This window comes from Eutrigla gurnardus, assembly GCF_963514095.1.
Source record: "Eutrigla gurnardus genome assembly, chromosome: 18".
Classification (NCBI taxonomy): Eukaryota; Metazoa; Chordata; class Actinopteri; order Perciformes; family Triglidae; genus Eutrigla; species Eutrigla gurnardus.
In genome coordinates, this window is record NC_139929.1 from 18,083,992 (window position 1) to 18,110,926 (window position 26,935).

Genomic DNA, 26,935 nt, shown 5'->3' on the forward strand with positions numbered 1-26,935 from the left:
ACCAGCGAACTCTAAGCCACCTCCAGATTTAATCTTCCCAGTCATGGGCGACATCAAATGGCAGTATGAAAAGAATGGGAGCTCTACTGCCGCACCTCATCGGAGAATTCTGTACACCAATGACTTTCACTCTGTGATTGATGACCGACACATTGTGAAGTTTGCTGATGATACAGTTATTGTCAGCTTACTTTGCAACATGTTGCCAGGATGCTTCTCTTGAACTGTATACCTCAAAGACTAAGGACATGTGTATTGACTTTAGGCGTAGCCTAATGTCATTAACTGAAATGTAAAAACTAGTATAAATGGTCAGGAAATAGAGGTTGTTAAAGAGTACATATATCTAGGATCCATTATTGATGATAAGTTGTGTTTTGAGCCAAATACTAGTTTGCTTTGCAAGAAAGGCCAGCAGTGCCTGTATTGCCTTAGGAAGCTGGCCAAGTTTAATGTGGACAAGACCCTGATGACCCTTTTCTACAGGTGCTTTGTTGAGCCAGTTTTCACCTTCTCCTTAATCTGCTGGTATGGGTCTATCACCGTAAAACAAAAAAACTCCCTTTCCATGATAATTAAGGTGAGCAGCCGTATCACAGGTTCTAAGCAGAAAGGCCTGGAGGAACTTTATCAGAAGCAGATGCTAAAAAGGGTTGAATCTATCCTGTCAAATAGTTCTCATCCCTTACTACTATTTATTGATTGTATAGTGTATTTTTTATTTTTAGCTTTTATTGTGTGTGTGTGTGTGTGTGTGTGTGTGTGTGTGTGTGTGTGTGTGTGTCTGTGTGTGTGTGTGTGTGTGTGTGTGTGTGTGTGTGTGTGTGTGTGTGTGAGTGACTTGGATTTGTATAATATCTACTGCACAGCAAATTGCCCCATTGGGGGATAATAAAGTATTTTGAACTTGAACTTGAATCATAAGAGGGCTATTGTAGTTTGTATACATCTGGGAAACATCTGCATACATTACAATGAGAGCATATCCATTCTGATACAGTTGCAGTCTAGACAGATGGTTAGTCAACTGTGGTTTGTGTTCATTCAATCAAACATTACAGCAGCAGTGGCTGCAGTAATCAGTGATATGAACTCTGATGAGTGCACCTTTCCAGTTTTATCTACATCATGGATATATATAAGATATGGATGGAAATGGTTTGAAGTCATTTGTTCTGCTAAATAGGAAACAATACAGTACATATATTTCAAATCTAGCATTAGGCATGTAATTATCTATATCCCAGTGAAGATATAGGTGAAGAAGGGGACTGGAAGCAATTAGAGAAATGATTCATGGTGGCCAATAAAAGTCCTCTACATTAAATCTAGCCTCCTCAGGGAAGGCATTATGGGCCATGAGTCCTGTGAGCTGAAACAAATCATCCTCTGCTCCTCCTCTGGCTATGGCCTGCTACCATTATGATCCAGAGTAAAACCAAAAGCAATACTGTCTTCCTCAGTATTATATATAGTAAGGTCGTCCTACCCTCCATCTCCCACTTGGGCTTTCATTACCTTAAGAACAAGGAAACTTTGTCTCTTTATACACAAGAAAGCGACAGACAGCGTTTCTATATGTTAAGAGGCTTAAAACTTTCCTTTTTGACAGAGCTGATACTAAAGGGCTGGCTCAGGTTTGCCTTGGTCCGGCTGTTAAGGTAGCTTCATACCAAACATGATGCAATGATTCTCATCCTGTCGTCACTGAATCAGAAATTGAGACAAAACTTATCAGAGCTCTGCGATAGAACCTCACATTGGTACCGAGACTGAAGCAAACTATGAGTATAAACCAGACTGTGGTATGAACAACAGGTTTGTTGCTGTATTTATGTCTATGCTATGTGATTTTAAGTGTTGATGGATCAGCTACTGTGCAGCTAGCCGATACTAAAGGGCTGGCTCTACATATGATATTTGTATGCAATTATTCCATCAGCTTAGCACACTTTAATGCATATTTAAAAGCATCAGATAATGAACTAGCAGACTTACCGAATGGATTTCTATTTGACAAAACCAAGTACAAAGCTGAATTTTTAAATATCTTGAAACCTGCATTATTTGGATTAATTTTATCCTGGTGAGCAGTCTACTTTGCCTGCCCGTCCACCCTAGCCAAACTGGATCCCATTTACCATGCTGCCTTGAGGTACATAACAAGCTCTGCTTACAGGACTCACCATTGCACTCTATACACACTCGCTGGTTTCCCCCCCCCCCTTAACACCCAGAGGTTACAGCACTGGTATAATCTAATAGTTTACTGCTGTTCAAATTACACATGATCTTAGAGCTAATAGCTGGTTGCGATTCAAGGTTCCCTTAATGAGGACAGAGTTAGGGATGAGGACCCTCTCCTATGAGCCTTGGTCTTGGAATGACCTGCAAGTCAAGATGAGGATGGGACCTCTCATCCCTCTTTCTGGCTTTAAACAATTTCTCTCTGAACAATTTAATCTCCAGTTGCACCTGTGACTCTTAGCTTTCAAATTGTATTGCACTTTTGGGATCTCTTTTATTGTATCAATTGTCATTGTTTCTTTGCTACCTTGCTCTTGCTATGTATTTTCTCGCCAGTTTTGATTGATTGTTTTGTAATGCTTCCTGACCAGATTTGTCAGTGGATCCTTCCTGGATAAATAAAGGGTAAATAAAAAAATATATATTTCTCACCTTTGCTGGAACATTGCTTCGTGTATTAACACCACTAACTGCTGATCAGTGGAAAGGTGTGAAGTAGAAATGTGTATTTTGGCCTATGCCCTGGACGGATCTCTAATTGCTTTCTTATTTATCTTCACACAGGGAAAAAAGAACGTAACTGCAAACTGACACATCTTCCGTTGAGTTTACATCATAAAGACCAAAACAGAAGAAAAAAAATTACAAGCAATCGAAACAAGCAGGATAAGTATAAAAAACATCAGCTGAGCGAATATTTGTTACAAGCATCAATATATTTGTTTTGTGTTGTAGCACTAAAAATTCACCAGGTGCTCAAACAATCCGTCCTGCCTCATGGTTGGCCTTTTTTAGGTTCTCCAATACAAGCAAAGTGCAAATTTAGCTGTTATGATGGTTCGTTACAAAATAAAGTGTGGTGAATTTAACCTGTAGGGATAATTGCAGCAGTATCCCTCTGCCCTCATGGGATTCATTGTTGATCCTTTACAAACGTGTTGTATATGTAAATTCATATTTACTGCAGATGAAGCAGAAGACTCCGTCTCATAGTGATATGTTGAAGTGGAGGTAAATATTAGCCCATAGTATGGTATGAAACCTGACACAACAGTCAACGATACAGCTATGAAGACACAGTGACCCACATGCTGTGTGAAATTTGATTAAAAAAAATGGATTCAGCTGTCAAAAAAGATATTTCCAAGGCATTTCTCTCTTTGTGAGTGCAGCCGGTCCCTTCCCTCCAAGCTACGAGCTAACATCACACATTCTTCAAGCACCATGTTTCCTGAGAACATTTAGACACTGAAACAAATGTTAAGCTCAACGCTGCCTGAACAATGTTCATTGCATTTGCAGTCAGTAAAATGTGATGCACTACTGCAATGTGCCACCAGCACTACAAACCTCACCAACAATAGAAGAAGAAGACTTGAACGAGGCCAGGAATGCTAGCAATAGCAGCTAACATTACATCCAAAGCCCAGAACTGCTACTGGTTGAAGGCAACAAATGAAGACATGCATTATTTTATCTATGACTGTAGTGTTTAAAATATTATATAAAGGTAGATGATACTGACTACTAAGGGGTGAAAAAAAGACATTTTGGTGAAAATTCAACCTCGTTGAGGAAGAGCTAAAAAATGACCTTGGGTGTCACTGAGCAGGTTTACTGCTGTGACTGAAGACTACACATCATTTTTGGGACATGTCTGATTGAGTTTTGGAAATAAAATCTAAGAGATATGGATGTCAAACACTTTATGAGCCCATAAAGACATCAAATCCTATTAATCAATATTTGAGGACATAGCTGAATCAAATAGTATCCAACCAGCTCTTGTTTTGTTTGTATCAGATCATGGATGTAGAATAATACATGTTGACTTGTCAAGTGATTGCTTGAAAAAAAAATATCCAATCATCGAGACTCTATATATATATATATATATATATATATATATATATATATATATATATATATATATATAATCCAGGTAAAATCAGTAATGGTATTATGTATTAGGGGTGCTGTTTAGGATGCCCTGTTTGAGCACCCACCAATCGATACTAGGCAAAATATGCACCAAGGCAATTGACACTCTCTCGCCACCAATACAGCAAACAGCAAATCCGTGTTGAACTCTTCAGGAACTGCTGGTGGAGAGCTCAGTGCTGATTGGCTAAATAACCGAGCTAACAGCTAAGGACGTTCACGGAGGTTAAATTGAGTTACAGTTTGAGTCAGGCTCCATTCAATCATAAAGGGTATCAGGTGACATCACATTGTGATGACATGTTCAAATGTATTATTGTAAAATGAGGTTTTTGGAGAAATGATATTCCATGTGAATACACAGTAGATATTTTAGAGAGAATGAAAGAGAAAAGGCTCAGTTATGTGAGGAAACAACAATAAATGTGTTGATTACCAGTAGAATGATGAAGGTAAGAACTATAGTAGGAACAGAAAAAGGACTGAAGTGGACCAAAAAACAGACAATGTGAACCCAAATAGAACAGCAGAGTCCCTTTTCTGTTAATCCACTTTTTGATCCACTTTAAGACGACATCATTTGGTTGGTTTAAAGACAACATGTGAAAAACACCCTAAATTGCAAAACATAACCAACAATGATTGTGCAATAAAAAAAGTCTGTGATGGGCAGCGTAACAGAGCAACAGAGCAGGCAACTTGTTTCCAACTGAATGGAAGAAGACTCCAACCGAGTTGACGTCAAAGACATCATCTGTAGACATTTGGAGAAGCCTCTGATTCAATTTAAAAAAAGTACTTCTTAGAGTCTGACAACTACTGTTGTGACACCAAATGGATTGAGCTTCCTCCCGGTGACAGTGTAACAGGGGTCAAGAAGAACAGTGACAGCAAAGGATCCGTTGATTGAATTATCTGCTGTGGCTGTTAAACAAAAAAAGCCGGCTGATATGAAATCCAGCTCCGCTCTTGTCTGGCAGCCGATCGGCCGCATGCCGGTTTCTTGGGCTGACATCAAAAGCAATAAAGTGACTTTGCCGTTTACGACCACGCAGCTGTGACAGTGGATTCTCCACTCTTGTGTACACAAGGAACAAATATAATGCCACACTTTGGCAAGACGATAACTGTGTTTTGTAGAAGAATAGAAATGTAGGAACCTAAGATTCCCCGCGATCCGGATAGAAAAAGCTATTTGAAACTTTTTTTTTCTATTAGTGAGAACGGTGGAGGTTAATGGATTACTTTTGGAGCCGAGGTGGAGGTTGAAACCCAAGTGATAAACCATCGGCCACTGCAAAAGCGAAGAGCCAATATTTTTGAATGAATAGAAGCATCAGGCAGCAGCAGCAGCTCCTATTTTTCAACATAATCCTCACTGCCATATCAGCAATAAAATATATAAAATACAGCTTGCACATTCACATCCACATGAGGAAAATAATCAGTGCATATAAGCTGATTTCCGTGGCGTTGAAGTCACAGTCAACCTTAACACCTCCATCACTCGCATGTATCATAATCTGCCTCTGTGATCAAACAGCAAGGATAAACCATCTCCCTAATCCATGTTTAATTTCCTGTCCCACTGTGATGTATATAAGCTCTTTTTCTGCCGTCACTGGTCATTATCTGCTGCTGATTAAAGCCCCAAAAGAAATCTAGTGGATTATGAAAAAACCTGTTGGTAAATATATATTGACTGCGGGGAATGTTTCGACGTGCAAGAGCAGCAATGATTGATGTGCATTCTATCGACGTTTGTGTGATGTTTGAGAATCAATAAAGTGGTAAAGGATTCCTGTAAAGTGGGGTTGAGAGGTTGAGCTTCAGTGCTTTCTGGATATGTGTATGGCCAAAATAAATATTGACTGGATTTGGCATATTTTCAACCTGTTACTCATGAAAGCTTTTACATTTGATGTTCTCAATTGGTGTCTGGCAGGAGGGAAAAGAAAATGTTAGAAAATATAGTTTTTGTAAAATAGACAAAAGAGGAGCTGGGTCGAGTAGGTACTAGATATGATGACCAAAAAAACAACAAAAAACAGAGATCAGACTCAAAATCATAATCATTTTAATTGTCTTGTTTGATGATTAAAGCTGCCCTAATTAACATTTCATGTTAACAATGGATCAAATGGGTGTACAGTTTGTAATTTGGATGGTGTCAATATATGAATTATCACCAGCTCTACAGCTCAGAAATCAATTGTTGTATTTCTTTTTTCATGACACGTTTGCTTGTTGAATCCACTTAAATCAACAGTCGCCAGAAAAAAATGTTTTCTGCATACCAGGATACTTTGAAAGTTTTTGAAACAAAACTTTCATTAATTGGTTTCACATCAGCCTTGTATCAGGCCTGCAGAAACACACAATGGCTTGTGGTTAACGTTGTTTAATTATTAAGTATTATTATTAGATCATGGTTTGTGTTGAAATAATAACCTAGCTTGTATGAATAAATAACATGATGTAAGAGGTGGAATAAATCTCTCACACACACACATGTGAGAGGGGGTGGTGCATGCATTGAGCCAAAGTAGTATCGGTCCTGACTCATGGGCTGATGTCAAGGGAACCTGTGAAGGAGAGTTCTTAAGGACTGCAGTACTCAGAAAATCCCTCTGTACATTTTTTTTTTTACTTTTTCCCTTAACTTTCTCACTTACTTTATTTCTTACAAATATAACATGAGTAACATCACAAAGAAAGGATTATTGTCAAAAAAAAAATCACACCTCTTAAGAATGTTTTAAATAGTTGCTGCTAAAAGAATTGTGGGACCACCTGTCCTTTCAGTTGACAAAGGAAGGTCCAGTGTTTCCCATGCTCAAGGAAACAAAAAAGGAAGCAGAGAAGCACCTTCCCTTAACATTTAAAACATTCCATCAATTTGCCACTGATCTTGGCTGTATTTAGGCTCTTCTGGGACTTGTGACTCATTTCAACTCAATTCAACTGGCAGCCTGCGGGCCAAATCCAGCCAATCAAATTTGACCTGCCTGCTATTCAGTTCTGTTTCCAAATAAATACAGTTTTAAATCTGAAGTCAAAATATCAGACATTTTGCCACAAAAAAAACTACCTAGCTAACGAGCTACCACGCCCCCTCTGTTCCTGGTGACATGTGACATCACTTTCTGACACCAATGATGCGTATTATCACCAAAACAACTAACAACAATCACCTACTAGTCAATTGACGACTGAAGACACCAACTTGAAGTTCGTTCTACTCCTATTCTCTTTCTATTGTAGTCATGAATCATCGTCATGAGTGATTCTGAATATAACAAAACAAATATTTTGCTTAAAATGTAGTACAGCAGGGGATTCAGTGTTGGCAACCAGACAAGTAACATGGTCTGATGAGAGTGCAGGATGTCCTTTTGGACCAGAGGGGTTTGTTTAGTACACAGTCCAGCCACAGTTTGGAGGCTGATCAGAGGGATCTGGATGCTCCGAGCGATGCAGTCAGTTAACATATCGTCTTTTATTGCAGATTTGAGTGTGTTAATGCATTGCAATACAAAGAAATAACTAAGGAAATAATACTTATTCCTAAAATACAGGAAGGCTGCAATGATACCAAAGGGCTAGTAATTATTATCTCTGTTCAAGAAAAATAGTACCAGTTCACTTCAAATACTATACTGAAATGAGTCACTGAGCTAGCTAGCGACGGCTAGCTCTCCCCACATAGCTTGTTTCAATGAAACAGCGAGTCCCAGCTTTGTGAGTCTAGTGCGTTGTACCATTGTACCAATGTAGAGCACAGAGCTGTGTAGACACACATGGGACAGTTTGTGAGGATTTGTTCTGCATGTATGAATCTCTTCCAGATATTTCCTCAAAGGCATCCTGTAGCCGTATTGCATCACACCTCCCATATGTTTTTTCCATCTGCCATCCCTTCATCCCTCCCTCCGTCTTCTCGTTCCTCTGTGGCACATGACTGGGCTCAACGTGGCTCTATAGCGGCCCTGGATCCAACAACACAGCCATTTAAAGGTCCCAATCAGGGTTTTACTGGCATGTTAAAAAAAAAAGAAATCCAGAAGAATAGAGTGATATGGTTTGCAGAAATAGGAAAAAAGACAAAGAGCAGGCTTATCTTTTAATATTTTACTGGCTTGAAGATGTATTTTCTGAATATTTCTGTATTGATTTAACGTATTAGATCACACTGGAAATCATACCTTCATGCAGAGATCGAAATGGGCGGTTCTGACTCCTCTCATTAAGACTTGGACCCCCCAAAATCAGGTTGAAACATTTATAAAGCCTTCCCACATGTAATCGTATTTGTATATTACAATATATTACTCACACATACTCGTTGAAATATTTAAATACAAGCAAATAATTCACATGACGTTTTGATCAGTGTTGAGATTCTCAGAAATGGAGAGAAAACATCCTGTAGCGGTGTGTGGTCCCCCAGAGCATAATGTAGTCCTCTAAATCATCCTCTTTATAGTCCTCTATATAATCCAACTATATTGTCCTCTATATAGAACTCCTTGGATAGTGAGGACGAATGAATGACTGAGTGATTTCAGACACACATAGTTTGTGATGACGTCCTACGGGTTTAAGAGAGCTGGGAATATCACACCAGGACACTCTGATCCTTCCTTGACTTAATGCAGACTTCATTTCTGCTGATACCCTCAGCCAGAAACTTTTCACAGACTTCTTTGCTGTTTTGCTTCTTTACTCATAACTTTTCTGATTTAAGGTGATTTTGAAACCCAGCTGATTATTAAAGAACACCTTTCCACTAGGTTAGACCTTGCTGCTGTTGTCGACTTTGTTCTTGCCTAATGATGACCTCATGCCCACAGGCTTCATGTTGTTTTTGGTTAATTCAATTGAAATCCTCACATGTCCTCATCATCAAAGAGTCATTTTATTATAATTAAAGAAGCATTGCATTGTAATTAATGAGGCTTTTAATTGGGAAGGCATTTGTTTTTTCATTAAGATATTTCTGTAATATCTGGTTGGGAGTTTATTCCTGAGCAGGTGAACACTGGGGAATAAGCACCGCCACACTGATTATAATTCCAAGCATGTCTTCATGTGGGATCATGCCACGGTGCAGAGCAAAAACCACAGGAATTCAAGAATTGGAGGACTGTCACAATCGTTTAAAAGGCGGACCAAATTCAAATTGTGCAACTCCAAACACAAATAAAATCATTGACTATCGTCTCTGTGACCTTCACATTTCAAAAGGCATTATGTTTGTAATGCTTCAAACTCCGATGAGTCATCCTGGTGCGTTGGATTTTCAAAGAAGAGAAAAGGCAGACAGGCAACTGAATGAGAATGATCAATAAGCATAGCTTTTTTCCCTATATATTGCAGAGTCGGCTCAGAGAGCGACTGTTGTTTTCTCCGTCATCAGAGCAGTCGATCATATTCCAAAACACACCATTTTCATCATGCCCGAGAAAAAGCCCCCCTAACTAGAAACCCTGGCATATTTGATTATATTTATATAAATGATATATATGTGTCATGTGTCATCATGAAATATATCCGACTAACAAGCTTTGTGTGCGTGTCATATTGTGATATATCCTCTTCCACAGTCACACAGCTCCATTGTTGTCAAAGAGCCACACTGTTGCACTGACTGACATCAGTTTACAGGCTAGATATCTTATTAGCTGGTCGGACCGCGTTAAAATGCACCAGAATACAGAAAATGACGTGTTGTTAAAAATGTTCTGGGGACGGACCCTTTGCCTTTATTTACGTTACTTTATAAACATTTTATTTATTGTTTTAGAAAAAGGGATATTGTTTCTGAATTTGCACATTAATATTTAATATTTTGTCTATTTTACATGCATGGTCTGATTATTGAAACAGTAAATCAGAAATACTCAGCAGTTACTACGTTCTTGAGTAGATTTTCAATAAATACTTGAGTAAATACTCTTACTCAAGTAACTATTTGGATGACTACTTGTTACTTCTAATTGAGTCATATTATTGTAAAGTAAAAATACTCTTACTTGAGTACAGTTTTTTGTTACTCTCACCTATATAGGTGAGATATATATATATATATATATATATATATATATATATATATATATATATATATATATATATATTTCATCTATCGATTTATTATTCAATTATTATGTAAAAGAAGAAAAGCTTTTAACTAATTGGCTGGTCTGGAGGTGTGACTTGGAAAGGGTTAAGCTGATGGAATAAAACACGACTGTTTAGTTCCCTACCGCAGCACGAAGAGAAAGAACATGAGAGTAATGTGGCGAATGGGACACTGGCGCAGTGCAACACGAGGCCAGAGTTCCAGCAGCACAATGCAGTAATGCAGCAGCTCTCGGTGATTTCCGAGGAAGCCTTCCTTCCGTGACTGATGACTGTAGTGGAGCCTGACAGCGAGCGGTCCACAGTCCACTAGTTGAAAATGAAAGCAGCGGTCTCTTTCATACATTGGTGCGTGCTCACACACAAAACGTTGGCCTCCTGCCGAGAACTCATGTCCACCGCAAGCCATTTGGAAACCATTACAATCATTAGAGACGTGTGTGTGTGTGTGTGTGACTGTGCACGGGGCTGATGAGAGCAGTTACCGGGACTACGCCTGGTGCGTCGTATTGACTGGCGATGCAGTTATCTCAGCGAGAGTGTTGGAGGAGGCTGCAGTCAGGCGGTGATGGAGGGGCGGAGAGGCAGACAGTAAGGTCACTCAGAGAGCACGGAAACCGATGGATTTTATGCTTCCTTGCTGTTATACCCGCTGGATTTATAAACTCACTTGTTAGGAGAGGTAACGCTTTGCAGTGGCTTGAGTGCATTTTTGGTCAAAGTGCACCAGCTGGATGTTTTATGTAATGGTCATTTGTATTCTGACCGCGGGCCTCGACTGATCCCTGTTTTTGCCGGCGGGCTCGGTCGAGGGTGGCCTTGTTATCATGTCTGCGTACCTTCTTCTTAATTCATCTCACACACAGCGTCATCTTCTAACATAGTCCGGGTCAGATAAAACCAGGTCCTGTAGCCATTAATGCACTCTGGGAAGTATTTGAGGAATGAAATGCAGAGTGCATTTTTAATGGGCAAACACAAGCAGCTGACCCTTTTTACCTTTCTTTACTTCAAAATCCAAACCATCATGGTGGAGCGTTTCTGATATTCCAGATATGCAGAAAAAAAAACCTATGATAATGTTTCAAAGATTTTTATTTTTTTATTTTGTATGATTCTCAACCTCAATAAAAGTATATATATATATATATATATATATATATATATATATATATATATATATATATATATAAAGAACTTCTAAGCACTGGTTCAAAGGATCAGCCCAGTTACCTTCACAGCTATAGATCAGCCTTCCTCCATTGTTTCCTTTATATCCAAACATAATCCCACACCAAACAGAATTACCAGTGGACAGGGTTGTAAAGATTTACTCAATGAATTGATCTTATGGCAAACAATAGGGTCGGATTAGCTGGATGAAAAAGAGATCAAACCTCGGACGAAGTGAATCCACCTCTTCGGAATGAGAAGGATTTTGGAGTTTGTAACCAAAAGGGGAATTCACTAATGTGTTTTTTAATTGAAAAACATGGAAATGAGGCTCTCTACCATGTGTGACACAGCCTTCAGTTATTATTATTACACAGGAGGCTGTTCTTTCTATGCTTCCTGGTTCTATGTTGGAGGTCAATGCAGCCTCGGGGTCTGCTTATTTAGAAAATAGCATTGACATGATGATTTTTCACCTCATTTCACAAGAGGAACGGCAGGTCTGATCGGTTGGATCAGGAGGTGATACACGATGTCCAGCACTTCTGATTTACATCATTAAAACGACTTCAGTTTATCGCAGGCCTAGGCTTCAGGTCAGCTGTAAAGCTGCTGCCGTTACTCTCCGATGGTAAGTTGACAAAGTCTAATTTGACTTTGTCTAAAGGTAAAAAAAAGTCAGTAGAGAGCAGATCTCAGCCTGTTTCTCTCCCTTTTCTTCTCTCCAACAAAGAATCTCAGTCGCTTGCTCCCTTGTGGTTTGTTTAGGCCAAAATGCGAAGCAAAAGCTCACCTGCGCAATTTTGACAGCAGGGTAATTTGTGTTCATTGGCGTCAGTCGTGTTAAACGAGTTGGAGAGGGAGGGGGCTTCCCTCCATGTAGACGCCAACCAGGTTTCATCCACCATGGCTGAAATAACCACTATTGCTGATTTGTACATGTTGTAAAGTCTCAGATACACCAGGAAACCAAACGGCGTCTCCTGTCTGAGTTCATGACATCATCCAAGCTGGATTCACTAGATCTAGCGAGACTCCTTTTAGGGGTTTACTCCAGCTGGATGAACCTGAAATAAATTATTTGGCTGTAATTTGATTGTTATAAATAGATCAAAAGGATGCTGAATTGACTTCATTATGATGATGATTTGTAAAAAGTCTGAAGTCATGCTTTGTTAGGTCTGTCTGTAAGACGACAAGGCTACACTATGCTAACGTTGTAGCTGCTCCATCAACGCTCCAAATAAGGTCATCTACACATAACTATGGCAGAGACCTTGTTGTTTGGACCACAGACAGTCTCTGGTTTCTCTACATAGTGGTCTGGACATGGACATGGTCTGGTCTCTGGAGCTACTATCATAGACTTTTACAGGTTGGTTTCTTCCATTCGTGATTTCTGATCAAATTCATCTGCAGATTCTCTGCTTCAAAATGACAGCATACATGTCTATGGGTGTCAGGTTTTAAGCCATGAGACAGGCCATAGATACCTTAAATCCCCTTCAAAACCTATTTGTAACATATGTACATAAGGTATTAGTACACAGATGTAACTCTAGGAGACAGAGTTGTGGGTGGATGTCACCACTGCTTCAATTAAAGGGATCACCAGAAGCCATCGGTCTGATGACAGATTCGCTTCAGGGGGCTGTATATCTGGAGTTCCATGTCACCAGTCGATACAGCTAGTTCACCACCTCATTTTAAACCAATAAAAAGCTAAGTCATCACTCAGCCAGTACGCCGAGCCTCTTTTTCTCTCCACACGGACGGTTTTCCTGCATTCAACCAAAACTGCTTGAATGGGATTGGTCAACACTGATCCAACACAAACTAAACTAAAACAGTTGGGAAGTGTTGCTCTGTCATTTAAAGGGCTTGAAATGGACCAGCCTGATGAAGGCAGAAGAGAGCGAACTTGAGTGAATAATGAAATGCATGACTGAACCTGGATCGATGAACACAAACACGCTGCGGTGGAAACGTCTTTTCTAACCACTTTTCCTTAACCTCATTGGCTAAGCTCATCAGGTCAAGAAGATGTGAAGGACTTTGGAAAAGATCGCCCCAGTGTTACAGTTTTTCTCAATTGTTTACACACAAATACTGGTACTTGAGACACAATGACCACAACATGTAACTCATGCACCAACACCCTGAACTAGCTCTGCTAAATTGCAAGCACAATTCCTGCTTTACACTCAAATTGCAGTTTTAAAACACACTTTTTTCAAAACACTACACACAATTCTCTGCATTTGGCACAATTTTGATGAAGAAAATCTCTTGTTTTCACAAGGAACACACTGCCATTCAAAATTCTAAAGTTAATTTCCCTCTTATGCACACTGACTCATCACATGGGAAAACACCTGCAACACAGTTTTACAATTTGCAATCAGAGCATTAGCATAAAAGTGCAACAGGTGAGCTCTTCTGTTTTGGAGCAATGGATGCCAACATTGGCAACAGAGGCAGAGCCAGAGGAGTGAGAGTACGAGGAGGAGCGATATTTCCCCCGCTGCTCGGCCATAGCTTGCATTGCGTGTGATGTGGATGAGGTGCTGTGGCCAGACCGAAACAGAAGAGAGGATGCGGGATAGTTGTTGTTGTTTTGTTTTTTTTGTAACTGTATACAGTCCTTTCTTCTGGTTTTGTATGTAGACCACTGTATATGCAACTTTGTGTTGGTTGGGATGAAAACTATACATTACAGTATTCTTGTGGGAAAAATAAAATATATAAAAACAATATTCTAAAATATTTTACAACACATTTATGTATGTACTGTCTGTAGTGAGTGTAACACTGAACAAAAAAAGCCCTAAGTCATTATGGTAAATGGAGAAGAAGTGTTCATCGTGTTTTACATTGAGCACATCAGTGTTCAACTGGTTCTTATAAATGTCTATTCATATGATGGTTTGTGTGTGTCATTTGACAACAAAATACCATTTTGAGAAGAAATAACATTGTTTTGAATGTAAAGTTTCATTTTGCAGGAGAATTGAGGGGTTTTGCCCATTGTGTGTGTGTTTTTTTTGATTTGTGTGTAGAGTTCTGAGAGTATGAGGCATGCTTTCAGAAAATGTGTGTAAACGATCGAGAAAAACTGTAATAGAATCAAGCTGAATACACACCATTTGTTTTCAACACATAGAAAATGAATACAGACTCAGTGCTGTACAATATAATTAAGGATTCCTGTCCGAAACAGAAACACACGTCTTCAGAAGATGTTTTCAATTTCTGCCACAAGAAACTGTAATTTATTGTATGTATATTTTCTGCTCAGAACAACAGCTTGACAAAGGCAACATAAGTGTTGTTTGACCGGTCCGCTACCCAGACCTCCTCCCGGTGCAGACCTCTGTGGACTCATTAGGAACCGTAAAGAAAACAACACAATCGGTTCCAAAATGTATAATTCTTAGGAGACAGGGACGGGCTGCCACTTAGAGACTTCTGGTTGATTTCACTCCGTTAGGTGGAAGTGGACTGGATGCACTGAGACGGGACTCTACCGGATCAGTACGGCACACTGCGTCTCTAATTGGAGCTCTCAAATAATTCAGGACAGTTGATTTCCAAAATAGACCCTCCATTTAAAAGGAGAGGAGAATGGCTTTGCAATGAAAGAATAAAGATGCTATTTTGCTACATAAGCCCTCCAACAAACTGCTTTTCCTGCTCATAACTTAAATAACAAGCTTGTGTTCAATCTTAACCAAAACGGGGCCGAGAACATGGAATAGAATACAAAGTCACACGAGATAATTATGGGTAATCACGCCCAAAACGCCACATAGAGTGATAACCCGTTTCTTCGGTCCGCTCATGTTCTATGGAACAGCGGATGTTTAGCCCGGGCTCCTCCATCACTCTCCTCCACTCGGCGTTTCGCTGCTCTGCGACTCCAATCAACAGCATCACAAGTGTGGAGAAACCCGTCAGCAACACGAATCCTCTTTGTCATGGAGAGGTGTGAATATTTTGTTTCCGTCTCTCTGTGTTTGTGCATAATTACAAGCTGGCAGCGTGTCATTTATAATCTGAGAGGAGAATCATTAACCACTTGTTGTTGTGGAAGCTGGAGCTGAACAGCAGCTTTCTCTATCGACGTGTTTGTTCTTTTCTTTCTCTCTCGCTAATCCATGTCCAGTGCAGATACGAGCAAAGTAGGAAAGTGCTTTTTTTCCTCTGATACAAATTAGATTTTTGTTAAAACATCATACGTTGATCGTGATGTTTTCCCATGTTTTGCTCATCTTGGAAAATAATACATGCAGTGTACACCAAGAGCATGCAGAGGATTCTCATTTATTTAACACTTTTATTATTGTCTCAGTTTTCCCTTTTCTAACTACTGCAATATTGTTCGGGCTGCTACACATCCATCACATCTTACTTAATGACTTGTAATTCAGAAGAGGGATTTGAGAATGAGTTCACATCCCACCTGCTGCTCCTCTGTGAAGAAAACATGTCTTGCCATCTATAGATAATGTGAATGTTTTTCCAAACGTTTAAATACATAAATCATGTTTGCTTTTATGAGTTATAATTAAAAAAATCATCTTGTATGTATTTTTTTTCCAATCCTTGGATCCCAACTAAATTCATCACCGAATGAAAACCCTTAGTAGGACAGCAAAGATAGTGGAATGGCACTGCAACGTTTTAAAGCTTGTAGCTCAGTGATTAATTCTAATTTGTGTGAATAGAGACAATTTATTATGAATCAAGCAGTCTGGGAAAGAATGAATATGATCAGATTTGGGAAATAACACAATACCTGCATTATGTCATAAATAGATCAAAACTGTGTCTTAAAAAAGTTACAGGAAAAAAAACAGACGTCAGATTACAGATGCATTGAGAACACTTCGTCTCACAAAACGGCCTCTGAGGTTAATGAATGGAATACTTCCACTGGGCAGAATTCTTTCCGCTGGGGGTAGTTTAATTTGGAGCAGTTTCCTGTAGGAATTTAACAAAACATATTTATCTTTTTAAAGTAGCCCTCCCAACACTGCTGATGATGTAACTCAAATATCATAGTTATTGACGTTTTAAGCGTACATAATCCATGTCTAGCTTACTTGAGTGGCACACACAAAGACTTGAGTGATCAATAATGTGAAAAGAACTGATGAGACTGTTGAGCATTAACATATTGTTATATATGACATAGTTGTACTTGTGATTCTAGTATATTCCTTGGAACACTGAACACTGTCTTGGATACCCATTAAATTTGCTCTGACCTCCAATGAAACACATGGCCATCACCATCTTGGTTTTTTTTTTTGGAACCAGTAGTAAAAAGAGAAGGTGGTGCTGAATACAACCGAAGACATTTTTCGGTAACCAAAATGTTACAATTAACTTTCATAAATTATAAAGAACACTGCGAAAGGGTTAAAGTTCTAAGATTAAAACACAGACCTGTCAATCACCAGGTAGCCCCGCCCCTAAAGCATCCCCTGCTTTCTGGTCTATTTAACTCCAAATGGACCATAATGTGCTAAATGAACATCATGCTGGATTGAAGAAGAAATTAGAGATTGAGACCATTTTCTCATAGACTTTGATACAATCAGTGAGGAATCGCCCCCTGATGGCCAGCAGACAGAATGCAGCTTTAAGGCACTTCAGCTTTCCCTTCACTTTTCAGAACCGGAGGTTGCCGCCTGATTCTGCATCACTGTTTCAAGATGAAACCGTTGTCCGTTTACTCAAAGTAACTCTTTTCATGTCATTCAAATCAGAACACTGCAGGACACACACAAACACCCACACGCCCACACACACACAGCAGCAGCTTACATTTTCAAACAGCCTACCGCGATAAGAAATGCGGGTAACAATGCGATGTCTGCATCAATAGCCCCACTTCAGCCCAACATCCAAGAGTCACGTGGGATCAAACCCACATCAAAGCCTGGCCGGCGTCACTATGAAAGCCCCACAACAATGGGACAATAATTAAAGCCACTTGGATATTGAGCCACACACACACACACACACACACACACACACACCTCTTTGACAGAAATAGGAATAGAGCGCTGTTTGATGTCTGTCATGACAATACACCAAGCCATCCAAATCTTGACATGCAGCTACCTGCCATACAAATACATACGCAAGCCATTTCCATCCAATTTCAATGGCGTAAACACATTTAGTTGCGCTCATCCACTAAACAGGCGAGCATCATTTGCAGCGAGGGAAGCTGTCATAGCCAGCAGTATTGCAACACAAATACATAACTACATGCCAAAGCGCTTTCAATTCAATGTTTAATGAGGCAGTATGCAGCTTTGGTTGTATTGATTTTTTTTGTATCCTTTCATGAATAGTCAGGCTCATTTACTCCATTTATCATGTAATTAATATCCAGCATGAGCTAGTTTTTTTCACAATGGTCCTTGGTTAATGCATTTTTTCCCTTGATGAGACCCCTCAGTGAATAGATGGATGGTTTTTAGAAAAAATATCAAATCAAATATCAAAATGAAAAGTTGACCATCCACATTAAAGAAAAAAAGCCTTGATATTAAAGTAGTCTCTAAAAGTTGTTCAAGACTAAAAAATATTATAATTTCATTGATTTTCTTTCTCATCAATGTTTGGATTTTGGGCTAATTTGCTTCTATAATATGCCTTCTTTTCAGATACATACTTATTACACATGTTTATTTTACTTTGGATTTGTAGATTTCTCATGAAATTCCCAGATACTATCAGATATTGTTGTATTTAAAAATAACATTTCAAAATCGTCTTCACGTCAGTCATCAACTGCTGTCATGGTGATTGCTCTTAGTTTTCTGTTTGCTTTTACCCTATTCACCTGTACTTTCTTCAAAATGGATTTCATTTTAAAATCCACATCTTTAAAGGCCGTTTTCTCAGCGTCTCCACGTTTCTTCTCAGACTCTGATCCTCAAATCTCCTGCAGCAGTTACATCCGCCAAACTTTCCAGTGTGATTCCTATCTATATTCTGAAGGTTTTTTTCAGAAGACCTTGTCTTCCTAAAAAGATGGTGAAAATAGTTTTTTTTTTTTATTATGGGTGTTGACAGTATATTTTGATTTATGGAGTGATACAGAGGTTCTCTCTGTGAATACCTTTGATTCTTATATGTCAACAAAATGAAACAAGAATTCAATAACCTGGCTTTATCCATTTGTTCACGTTTCTGTTCTTGAATGTGATGCATTAGCACATATGTATTAAGACAACGCCTCATTTGCATATGAAAACGTAATATTTCTGAAAATGTTTAATATAAAAGGATATATATCTCTCCCTTAAGATAGTTTAAGGTTATTCGTGTTGCGTCTTGTAAAAAAAAATCAATAAAAAATCAATAAAAAGATAAAAAGTTCGACCGTCAGTGCCCCATCATGCGTTCACACGCTGCTGACATAAGGAGTCTAATAGCGCAGAGACTTGTTGGATGCCATTATCCCCTTTGGAAGTGCTTAAGACAGATCTCAGCACAGCTCATCATGGAGACGGAGAGAGAGAGAGAGAGAGAGAGAGAGAGAGAGAGAGAGAGAGAGAGAGAGAGAGAGAGAGAGAGAGAAAGGTCCCTTGTACCTCTTCAGCATCGACCTCCTCCTCGCTGTCAGTGGGTTCCGGCGCTCTCACGAACCACCACTGGATCTCCAAATACACGGACGCGGTTCCGCTCTGGAAAGCACACGCCATTTCTATGTTCTGTCCCTCCTTAACCGTCATGTTGGAGGGCAGATCCGTGAAGCGACCTGCAGATGAGAGAAGGGAGGAGGGAGGGGGGGAGGGGGGAGTTATGTGCGATTCCTGCCCATGAATTAATCACTTAAATGGTCTGCTTGTGAATGCAGTGGATGTGTTATTGAAGCCGCGCGCGTGATAAAGGTGCGATTGCTTTATCGGAAATGTGCATAAAGCAGAGACATTATACACACACTTCATTCCCAGCAGCTTGATATTTTTATGGGCTTTTTTTTTTTTTTTCGTTCTGTCGGGATCTCGGCAACTAAATATACATTTGACTGTTCTAGAATGAGGGCAAACACAAAGAAGCATTAAGAAATAAAAAAAGGAGTTTGGTGTGACAGGGGGATGTAGCTGAAGGAGAGCGGAGGCGACGGTAGAAAAAGGAGCGCAATCAAAGTTCCCCAGAAAACCAGCATTCCGCGTTCAGACGATCTGTAGAAGAGCAGTTTGAAAGTGGGAATCTCAGGCGGGTGATTTCAGCACCACGGACAGCAGCCGCAGCAGCAGCAGCTGTCCGCGGTGCTGAAATCATCGTGCGGCCGCTCGCTCACTTTTCATGCGGCGAGCCTCTTAAATAAGTTCTATTTCTCCGAACTGAAGATCTAGTTTTTGACACGGGACTAAAACAAACGATGTGAGCGAGACAACATCCGCCCGCTCTCCTCCACACGACGTCAAACGACTTCATTTCAAACAATCACCAGTTGCATTTTTTTCCCCGTGAATTGAAAAAAATCCTCCTGCCCGCTTTCATCTAAAAGCTTTCTTTTCTATTCAGGCTTCATCACAACCCAAACCTGTTCCTCCGAACAGCCTCCTTATTGCTTTTCCTAAACACTGCGCACTTTTCACACTTTGTCCCCGTCGAGCAGCTTCCAGCACGCAGCGAGACAGACGTTTGTTCCGAAAATATGCGTTTCTTACCTTCAAAGGAGAATCCCAGTTGAACACAAAATCCGGCGAAGAAAACAAATCCAACAGTATCGTGAGAGGCCCACATCATTCCAATTTAGAGGGGTTGCTTTTTTCTTTTACATCAGCCGAAAGGAGGGAAAAAAGACGGAATGTTTCACCCAAAATAATGAATAAAAAAAAACAGTCAACACACCAGCAAAATCAAACAGTTGCCGGGCGAGTGTGTTTAAACGGAGATTGCCGAAGATGGACCATGCTGCAAAAAGTCCAGCGTGTCGTTGATTTGAATTCGTCTTCGTTCCCCCACGTCTTCCCGTGTCTTCCTGCAGGAGAGACTGGCGACTGCTCGGCTGCGCTTAAGTCTGTAGAATAAACCGGTGCTGCGGTGTTCGTCTGCGCTACCGGAGAGACGTCAGTCTAGTGGATCACTGTGGCATCCACACGCTCCGCACACCTCTGCAAATCTAGTCCTCATCCGGCTCCTTGCTGTCACCTTGACCGCTTGATTTAAAAATAAAATGCGCACATTGCAGCGCCAAAACAATAATAATGAGAAAATCTAAATCATGAGCGCCAAAGTGATTTTTCTTTCTTAATGACAGCTGTTTTAAAGGCCCTCCAGCAAAACAACAACAACAACAACAACAACAACAACAACAACACAACTTTCAAACAGACAATCAGAATCAACACTTCCCGTCTTAAAGCTGTAACATTCTATATCATAACAAGTGTGCGTACTTAGTGTGGGTGTGTCTAACTCCTGGCCATCTAAGAGACCATGAAACAGTATTAGATGGGAGCAAACAGGGAGGTGGTGGGGGTGGAGTATGCCCTGTCCTCAGTCATTTAGGTAGAAGGGATCCTGCTGGATTATTATGAGTCTCCTGGGCAGACTGGGAACACGTTGCCCTTTGGTACATCGGGCACAACTTGTGCCACTGATGTCTGCTCTGAAAGGGAGACGCTGCAGGTGGACATCTCAACTAGTGGATACTACCAGGAAGGCAATTTCTTTTTAATTATACTTTAACAGACTCAAATCATAAAAGTAGTAAATTGAACACCGAAATGTGTATTTTGGATGTTTTTGTCCCGAAAAAAGACATGATTGAAGCAAAATAGACTAAAATCCCAAACTGATCACTGCATGAACATATGTTTTCATTACACTTGATATATTTCCACCTGATGTTGGTGGTGCACTATTCTGTTAGTGTGCAAGTGTACATGAATGTAATACTGAGGCACTAATGCACCGAGCTTCAGAGTGCAAGAAAAAATGCCCCCAAAAAATGCCCATAAAAAAAAAATGCAGGATAATAGACTGTAAATATTGCAGGTATTTTAATAATATTTTCTTTGATATCCTGAGCTGTTGGCAGAGTAATTGCAACAGCAGTCTAACATATTTTCACTGTGAGCAGCTCTGTCATTGCTGATAAATGTTGAAATAATGTGTCCAATAGATTTCTGCATGAATGAGTGCTAAAGTCCAGAGATGAGTCAGCATGTTTATACTTCCTGTTCCTTCCTCTTGACGTCTAAGTGATTTTTGAATGCCTTTTTGAGAGAGAGGTCTGAAATAAGGAATGTCTTTATCACACGAAAATAAAAAATTGAAATCATCGTTTCATAAAATTAGTGGCGGTGAGTCATGAGACCTTGGTGTGGTTTGTTTCTATAATTTCTTTTTTTGGAATCTGTAAATCTTATGGAAAGTATTGTGTGCTTAAACTTGATAAATTGCAATATAAATTATAGTAATTCTAATTATTGTCAAGGCCATTAAAGTATTATAGGAAGCAGTATAGGAACCCCAACATCACTGCTGTGGCCCGATCCTGCAGATTTGCCCTCTACAATATCCTCAGGATTCAGACTTTCCTCACAAAGGATGCAACGCAACTCCTGGTCCAAGCACTGGTCATCTCCCGCCTTGACTACTGCAACTCTCTCCTGGCTGGACTCCCGGCCTCGGCGACTAAACCATTGCAGCGTATCCAAAGCTGCAGCACGCCTTGTCTTCAATCTACCCAAATTCTCCCATGTGACCCCCCTCCTCCGTGACCTCCACTGGCTCCCTGTTGCAGCACGCATCCAATTCAAGACACTGGCCTTCAATGGAACGGCACCCATCTACCTTCAAACACTGGTCAAACGCCCCGAAGCGAGCACTTCGCTCCTCTACTTCAGCTGGCCGGCTGGTACCACCATCGCTGAAATCAAACAAATGTCGCTCAGCAAAGTCCAGACTCTTCTCTGTTCTGGTCCTCAGTGGTGGAACGAACTCCTGACCAATGTCAGGACAGCAGAGTCACTGCCATCTTCAGAAAAAGGCTCAAGACTCACCTGTTCAGACCTGTTCCCCCCCCCAATAAAAACCCTCACTTTGATCATAGCACTGTCGTTCTTAAGGTATGTTTGCTGAACAGCTACTACTTTACTCTCCTAGGATCTAACACTTGTTTCTGTTTTTTAGCTCTTACTTTATCAGCAATGATATGTTGTGGTTTCTTTGTTTTGACAAATGTACTTATTGTAAGTCGCTTTGGACAAAAAAAACAAATATTACTACACAACTTATCTCTACTACCTTGTGTTCAATGAAAAGTTAAGCAGTAAAAGATGTCTTCCAAGATTTCTTTAAAACAATCCCAGCAGCCTTTTGATGAGGAGGAAGATGGTGCGTCACTAGAAGGTAAAGGTCAGAAAACTGCTGCCTCAGCACATTCTCACAGTTTGGTCAGAGCTCCGAACTGTGACGCTCGACCTTCCCCTCTCGTGTCAGTGACGGCGTGTCACTCTAAATGCTTGTTATGTACAGAGAGTCTTTTCAAAACAAGAAGTTGCATCTACCCATAATGCAGCAGGTGGGTGTGTCACATACAAACGCTCACGTGCTAAATGAGCATCGGTGTTAGACGACAAGGAGACCTGATAAAGCTGCGTTACCGTACCCCTCAGTCGGGTCCCAGTCCCACCAGAGGGGCCCGGGGCACGATGCAGAGGCAGGACGCCACCAGATCGCCACGTACAACGCGGTGCCGGAGAAATGGAGATGACAATTGGAAATCATTGGAGCGCCATTTGACGTGTTTGGCCGATCACAGACTAGCACGGACAAACTGGATTGCATCCGGTTCTCCTCTGCCTCCCAACACCACTTTCTGGCTCGTCCTGCAGGTGTTGCTGTTGAAGCATTTTTTATTTTATTTTTTTTTACAAAGAAGAGAATTTAATATTTTATGAAATCATACTGAGATTTGGAAATGTTTTATTTCAACCATTTATTTTGACTCTCGTCTTCAAAAATGAAAGTCATGTGTGTCAAATCTTTAATGCATCTTTCTGTCTCTGCCTGCTGATTGCTACAATGAGGAATGGGATGAGGGTCCAAAGTCTCTCGATCTCCCCATTTCGTTTCAAGATGACGGACGAAGCCGCACCAACACGCTTACAAAACTCTTAAGTTGTCAGCTGTGTGACCTCAAAGTCATGTGAGCAGAGACGTCACATGATGATATGTGATCCACTGATTCCTGGTGTAAGTCACCTTGGAATCTGGTGACTCCTTCAACATGGAGGAAGAAAACAAAAGTGCACAATGTTGATGGATTTTGTATGTGGCATCTTTTTTTTATTAGGTAAAACAAAGAATAATCCAATTATTTTTCTTCTCCGGGAAATTAAAGAGAAAAAGATTAAGAATTCTAATTAAGGATGAGTTTCCTTGTTGATAAAGAAAATTAATTTCTAGTCATTTCCAGGTTATATAATTATTATATTATATTGCAAAGTCCTTATCCAACACAAAACTGTGTTTGAATGGCATGCTGGTACAAACACCTGAAGGTTTTTCTGATATTTTTCAAATATATATTTTTTTGCATGGTTTTAAATTATAACAAATTTCAATAAAAAGTTATCCCCTCTAGTAGACTCATTACATATCCTGCCAAATAAAAATGAAATGAAACAGATCCAAGAACTTCTCGACAGATCTTGGATCCGGCTGTGAATCCCAGAGAGTCACATGCTAATCTGATACAGTGCGTCGTACTTGTTTGATGAGAGTGATTGCTTGTGAACAAACAAAGCGTTCCACCGGAGTGGAGCCTCTGTGTATCAGATAACGCCTCGACACCATCATTTGGTGACTGTTTCCATCCTTCTGTTTCTCTTCACAGTTTGATTTTCTAAATAAACAAATAAAACGATGACATCAGATGATTGTTAAAATGCATAAATTAATGAATTAAGAGGCTACGTCCCGCGGTTCCAATGGGACCTTATGGTGGAAAAAAATATTTATGGTAGTCGACTGCGAGAGTCAAATTATGTTTTCATCATTGTGCCGTGAATCACACGAATGATGTTTGTCAATTTACAATTTTTCCCATCAAGAAAGTTGTAGGCTACTTTTTATCATTTAAAGGCAGAGTAGGTTAATTGGAAAACATTTGGAGACTTTGACTTTGAATGCATCGCCAAACCGAAAAGGTCCCGCCCCCTTCGTTCAGACCTCTGTTCAAAGCCGCTCACCCAGAATGCCGAGTGCTCGAGGTCAGCAGAGTGAATCAGGAAGTAAACATTGACAGACAGGCAGGCCGTCCAATTATTTTCTCCGGCCCGACTTTTTTGATTGGACGGGGTATTTACAGTCCTGCCACGGCCACAGATCATTTTTTTTAATAATGTCAGAACATTTAATGTATTCATTGCTGTCGGTATGTCACAAGGATTTCAAGTTATATAACAGAAAGTATTTCGGAATAGAATCACCTACTCAACCTTTAACTGTTAAAATATAAGACATGTGAAAATATGTCATTCTAAAGACATTTCACCAAGAAGTTTGGTATGTGAGGTTTCTCTCTAAGGCTACCAGGATGTTACTTTGGCTAGCCAGCCAAGCTAACGGCCGTGTTGGTGACATACGTTGTGTGCGAACTTAAATGATACAATGACAAACTGAGACTTTCTGGACTTCAAACATGATGAATTAAAAATGGAACATCATATGTGTAATTCATGATACAATTCAAACAGCATCAAAAAGCATTTGTCTCACCGTTGACTAACATTCATACATTTTTCCCAGAAGGGTTGTGACCTCTCTGTATGACACACATTTACACTACAGAGACAAAAATACATACATACATTGATGTTTAGCTGACAAGGACCTCAAGCTGTGAGATGTGAAAGATGTGTCACACTACAGGCAAAACATGTTTTCATGCAACATATCATAAAAGTGTCTTTCTGACTTGTGGAAAGAAAACATCCAAAATTAGCATTTAGGGTCTCTATTTGACTACATTACGTCTAATTTTGTATTTAAAATGAATTGTCTTTATGTCAGTAATCAACTTTGGGAAAACATTTTTACCCTATTCTCCTCAAGTGTGTCTCCTTAACCCACGAAAGAGAAGACATAAATAATGCATTGCTTCCTCAAAAGTAATTCATGTAGTAATTCTTGAAAACATTAACATTTAAAACAGATGATGAGATGATGAGTGTGCAGCGCTGCAGAAGGCTTATTTTTATTCTGGGATCGACTCTCCGAAGTGGGCAGGATGGTGATCCAATAATCCATGTCGACTGTTCCTGTGGACAAGGGGACCAGTGAATGCAACACAAGGTTGAGTGATTTTCTTAAGTGCTGAGCTCATAAACCGCACAAGCGTGTTGATATAGATGGTAGTGGTGGTTACATTATGTTATGTGTAAACATACAGAGACGTGTTCTCTGTAGCGAGTGTTATGGAAATATGTATGAGTCGAAGCAAGGAGACCTCTGGAGATAGTTGATGTCTTATGCAGAAATATTTATTTGAGGCCCAATGGCCATCGTGAGAATCAAGGTTTGATCAGTACAACAGCTACGAACTCAACAGTGCAGTGCCAAGCACAATTCTGCCTCCTCTCCCTTCTGGGAAAGCATAAAAGCCTAAGTTATCTTGAGGAAGCGGTCGAGGTTAAAGGGAAGAACTTTGTGTTCAGTCATGAGAGACACACTAGTGTCTTGTTTGTGACGTTGCCTCACCTGGAGAAGAAGACACTTAATAACTCAGATTAAACTTGAACCTATTCATAAGACGACATGTATTAATCGTACACCGAGGGAATCAGGTAAAGAGGAAATTATTATTTATGAATTGATGGTTGTTGTTTTTTTCATGGGGGCTCAACTCTGCTATAATAGGCTGGTGCTTCTGGATTAGTAATTAGAGTCTTTTGTTTTCATTAGTTATGCACAGCATTAACTGAAACAGACTAAGCCCATTCTCATTCCCTGGAGGTCAAATACCATCGCTTTGGTTGCATGATCGTAGGAGAGTATTACACAGAGAGTCCAGTAGAGGGCGCAGCCTGGGGGAGATGGAATAGAAAAAATCAGTCAGGTGTTGTGAATGATGAATGGTCGACTATCAAAGTAACACTATTTAAAAACAAATGTCAATCGAGTTTATCACTCTATTCTTCATTTTAATCATAACTTAAAAAAATAAATAAAATGCATAATTTATTTGTAAGCACTTTCTGCAGTTATCCATTAATGACAAATAGCAGTTTTGTTTTGATTGATGAGTGATGAAATATTGCTTGGGAAAATGATGAAACATCACATCAAGACTGTTTAAATCAAATCAGCTTTAAATCAATCAAATCACGAGATAACGCATCATTCCTTTTCTCATTTGACTTCCAATCTTATAACTCCTTTTTTT

General features: G+C 39.9%; 1 protein-coding gene across 1 annotated transcript in view; it reads right to left on the reverse strand.

Annotated features, from left to right (window-relative positions):
* The window catches only part of vstm2a (V-set and transmembrane domain containing 2A), a 98,377-nt gene extending 77,849 nt beyond the window's left edge, over positions 1–20,528 (reverse strand). The window contains exons 1-2 of the mRNA XM_084033833.1: positions 20,205–20,528; positions 19,119–19,285 (exon numbers count right to left, since the gene is read on the reverse strand). Coding sequence (XP_083889959.1) covers positions 19,119–19,285; positions 20,205–20,283 — 246 coding nt within the window. The 5' untranslated portion in view covers positions 20,284–20,528. The remainder of the gene's footprint in view (positions 1–19,118; positions 19,286–20,204) is intronic.
* Positions 20,529–26,935: the final 6,407 nt, after the last annotated feature.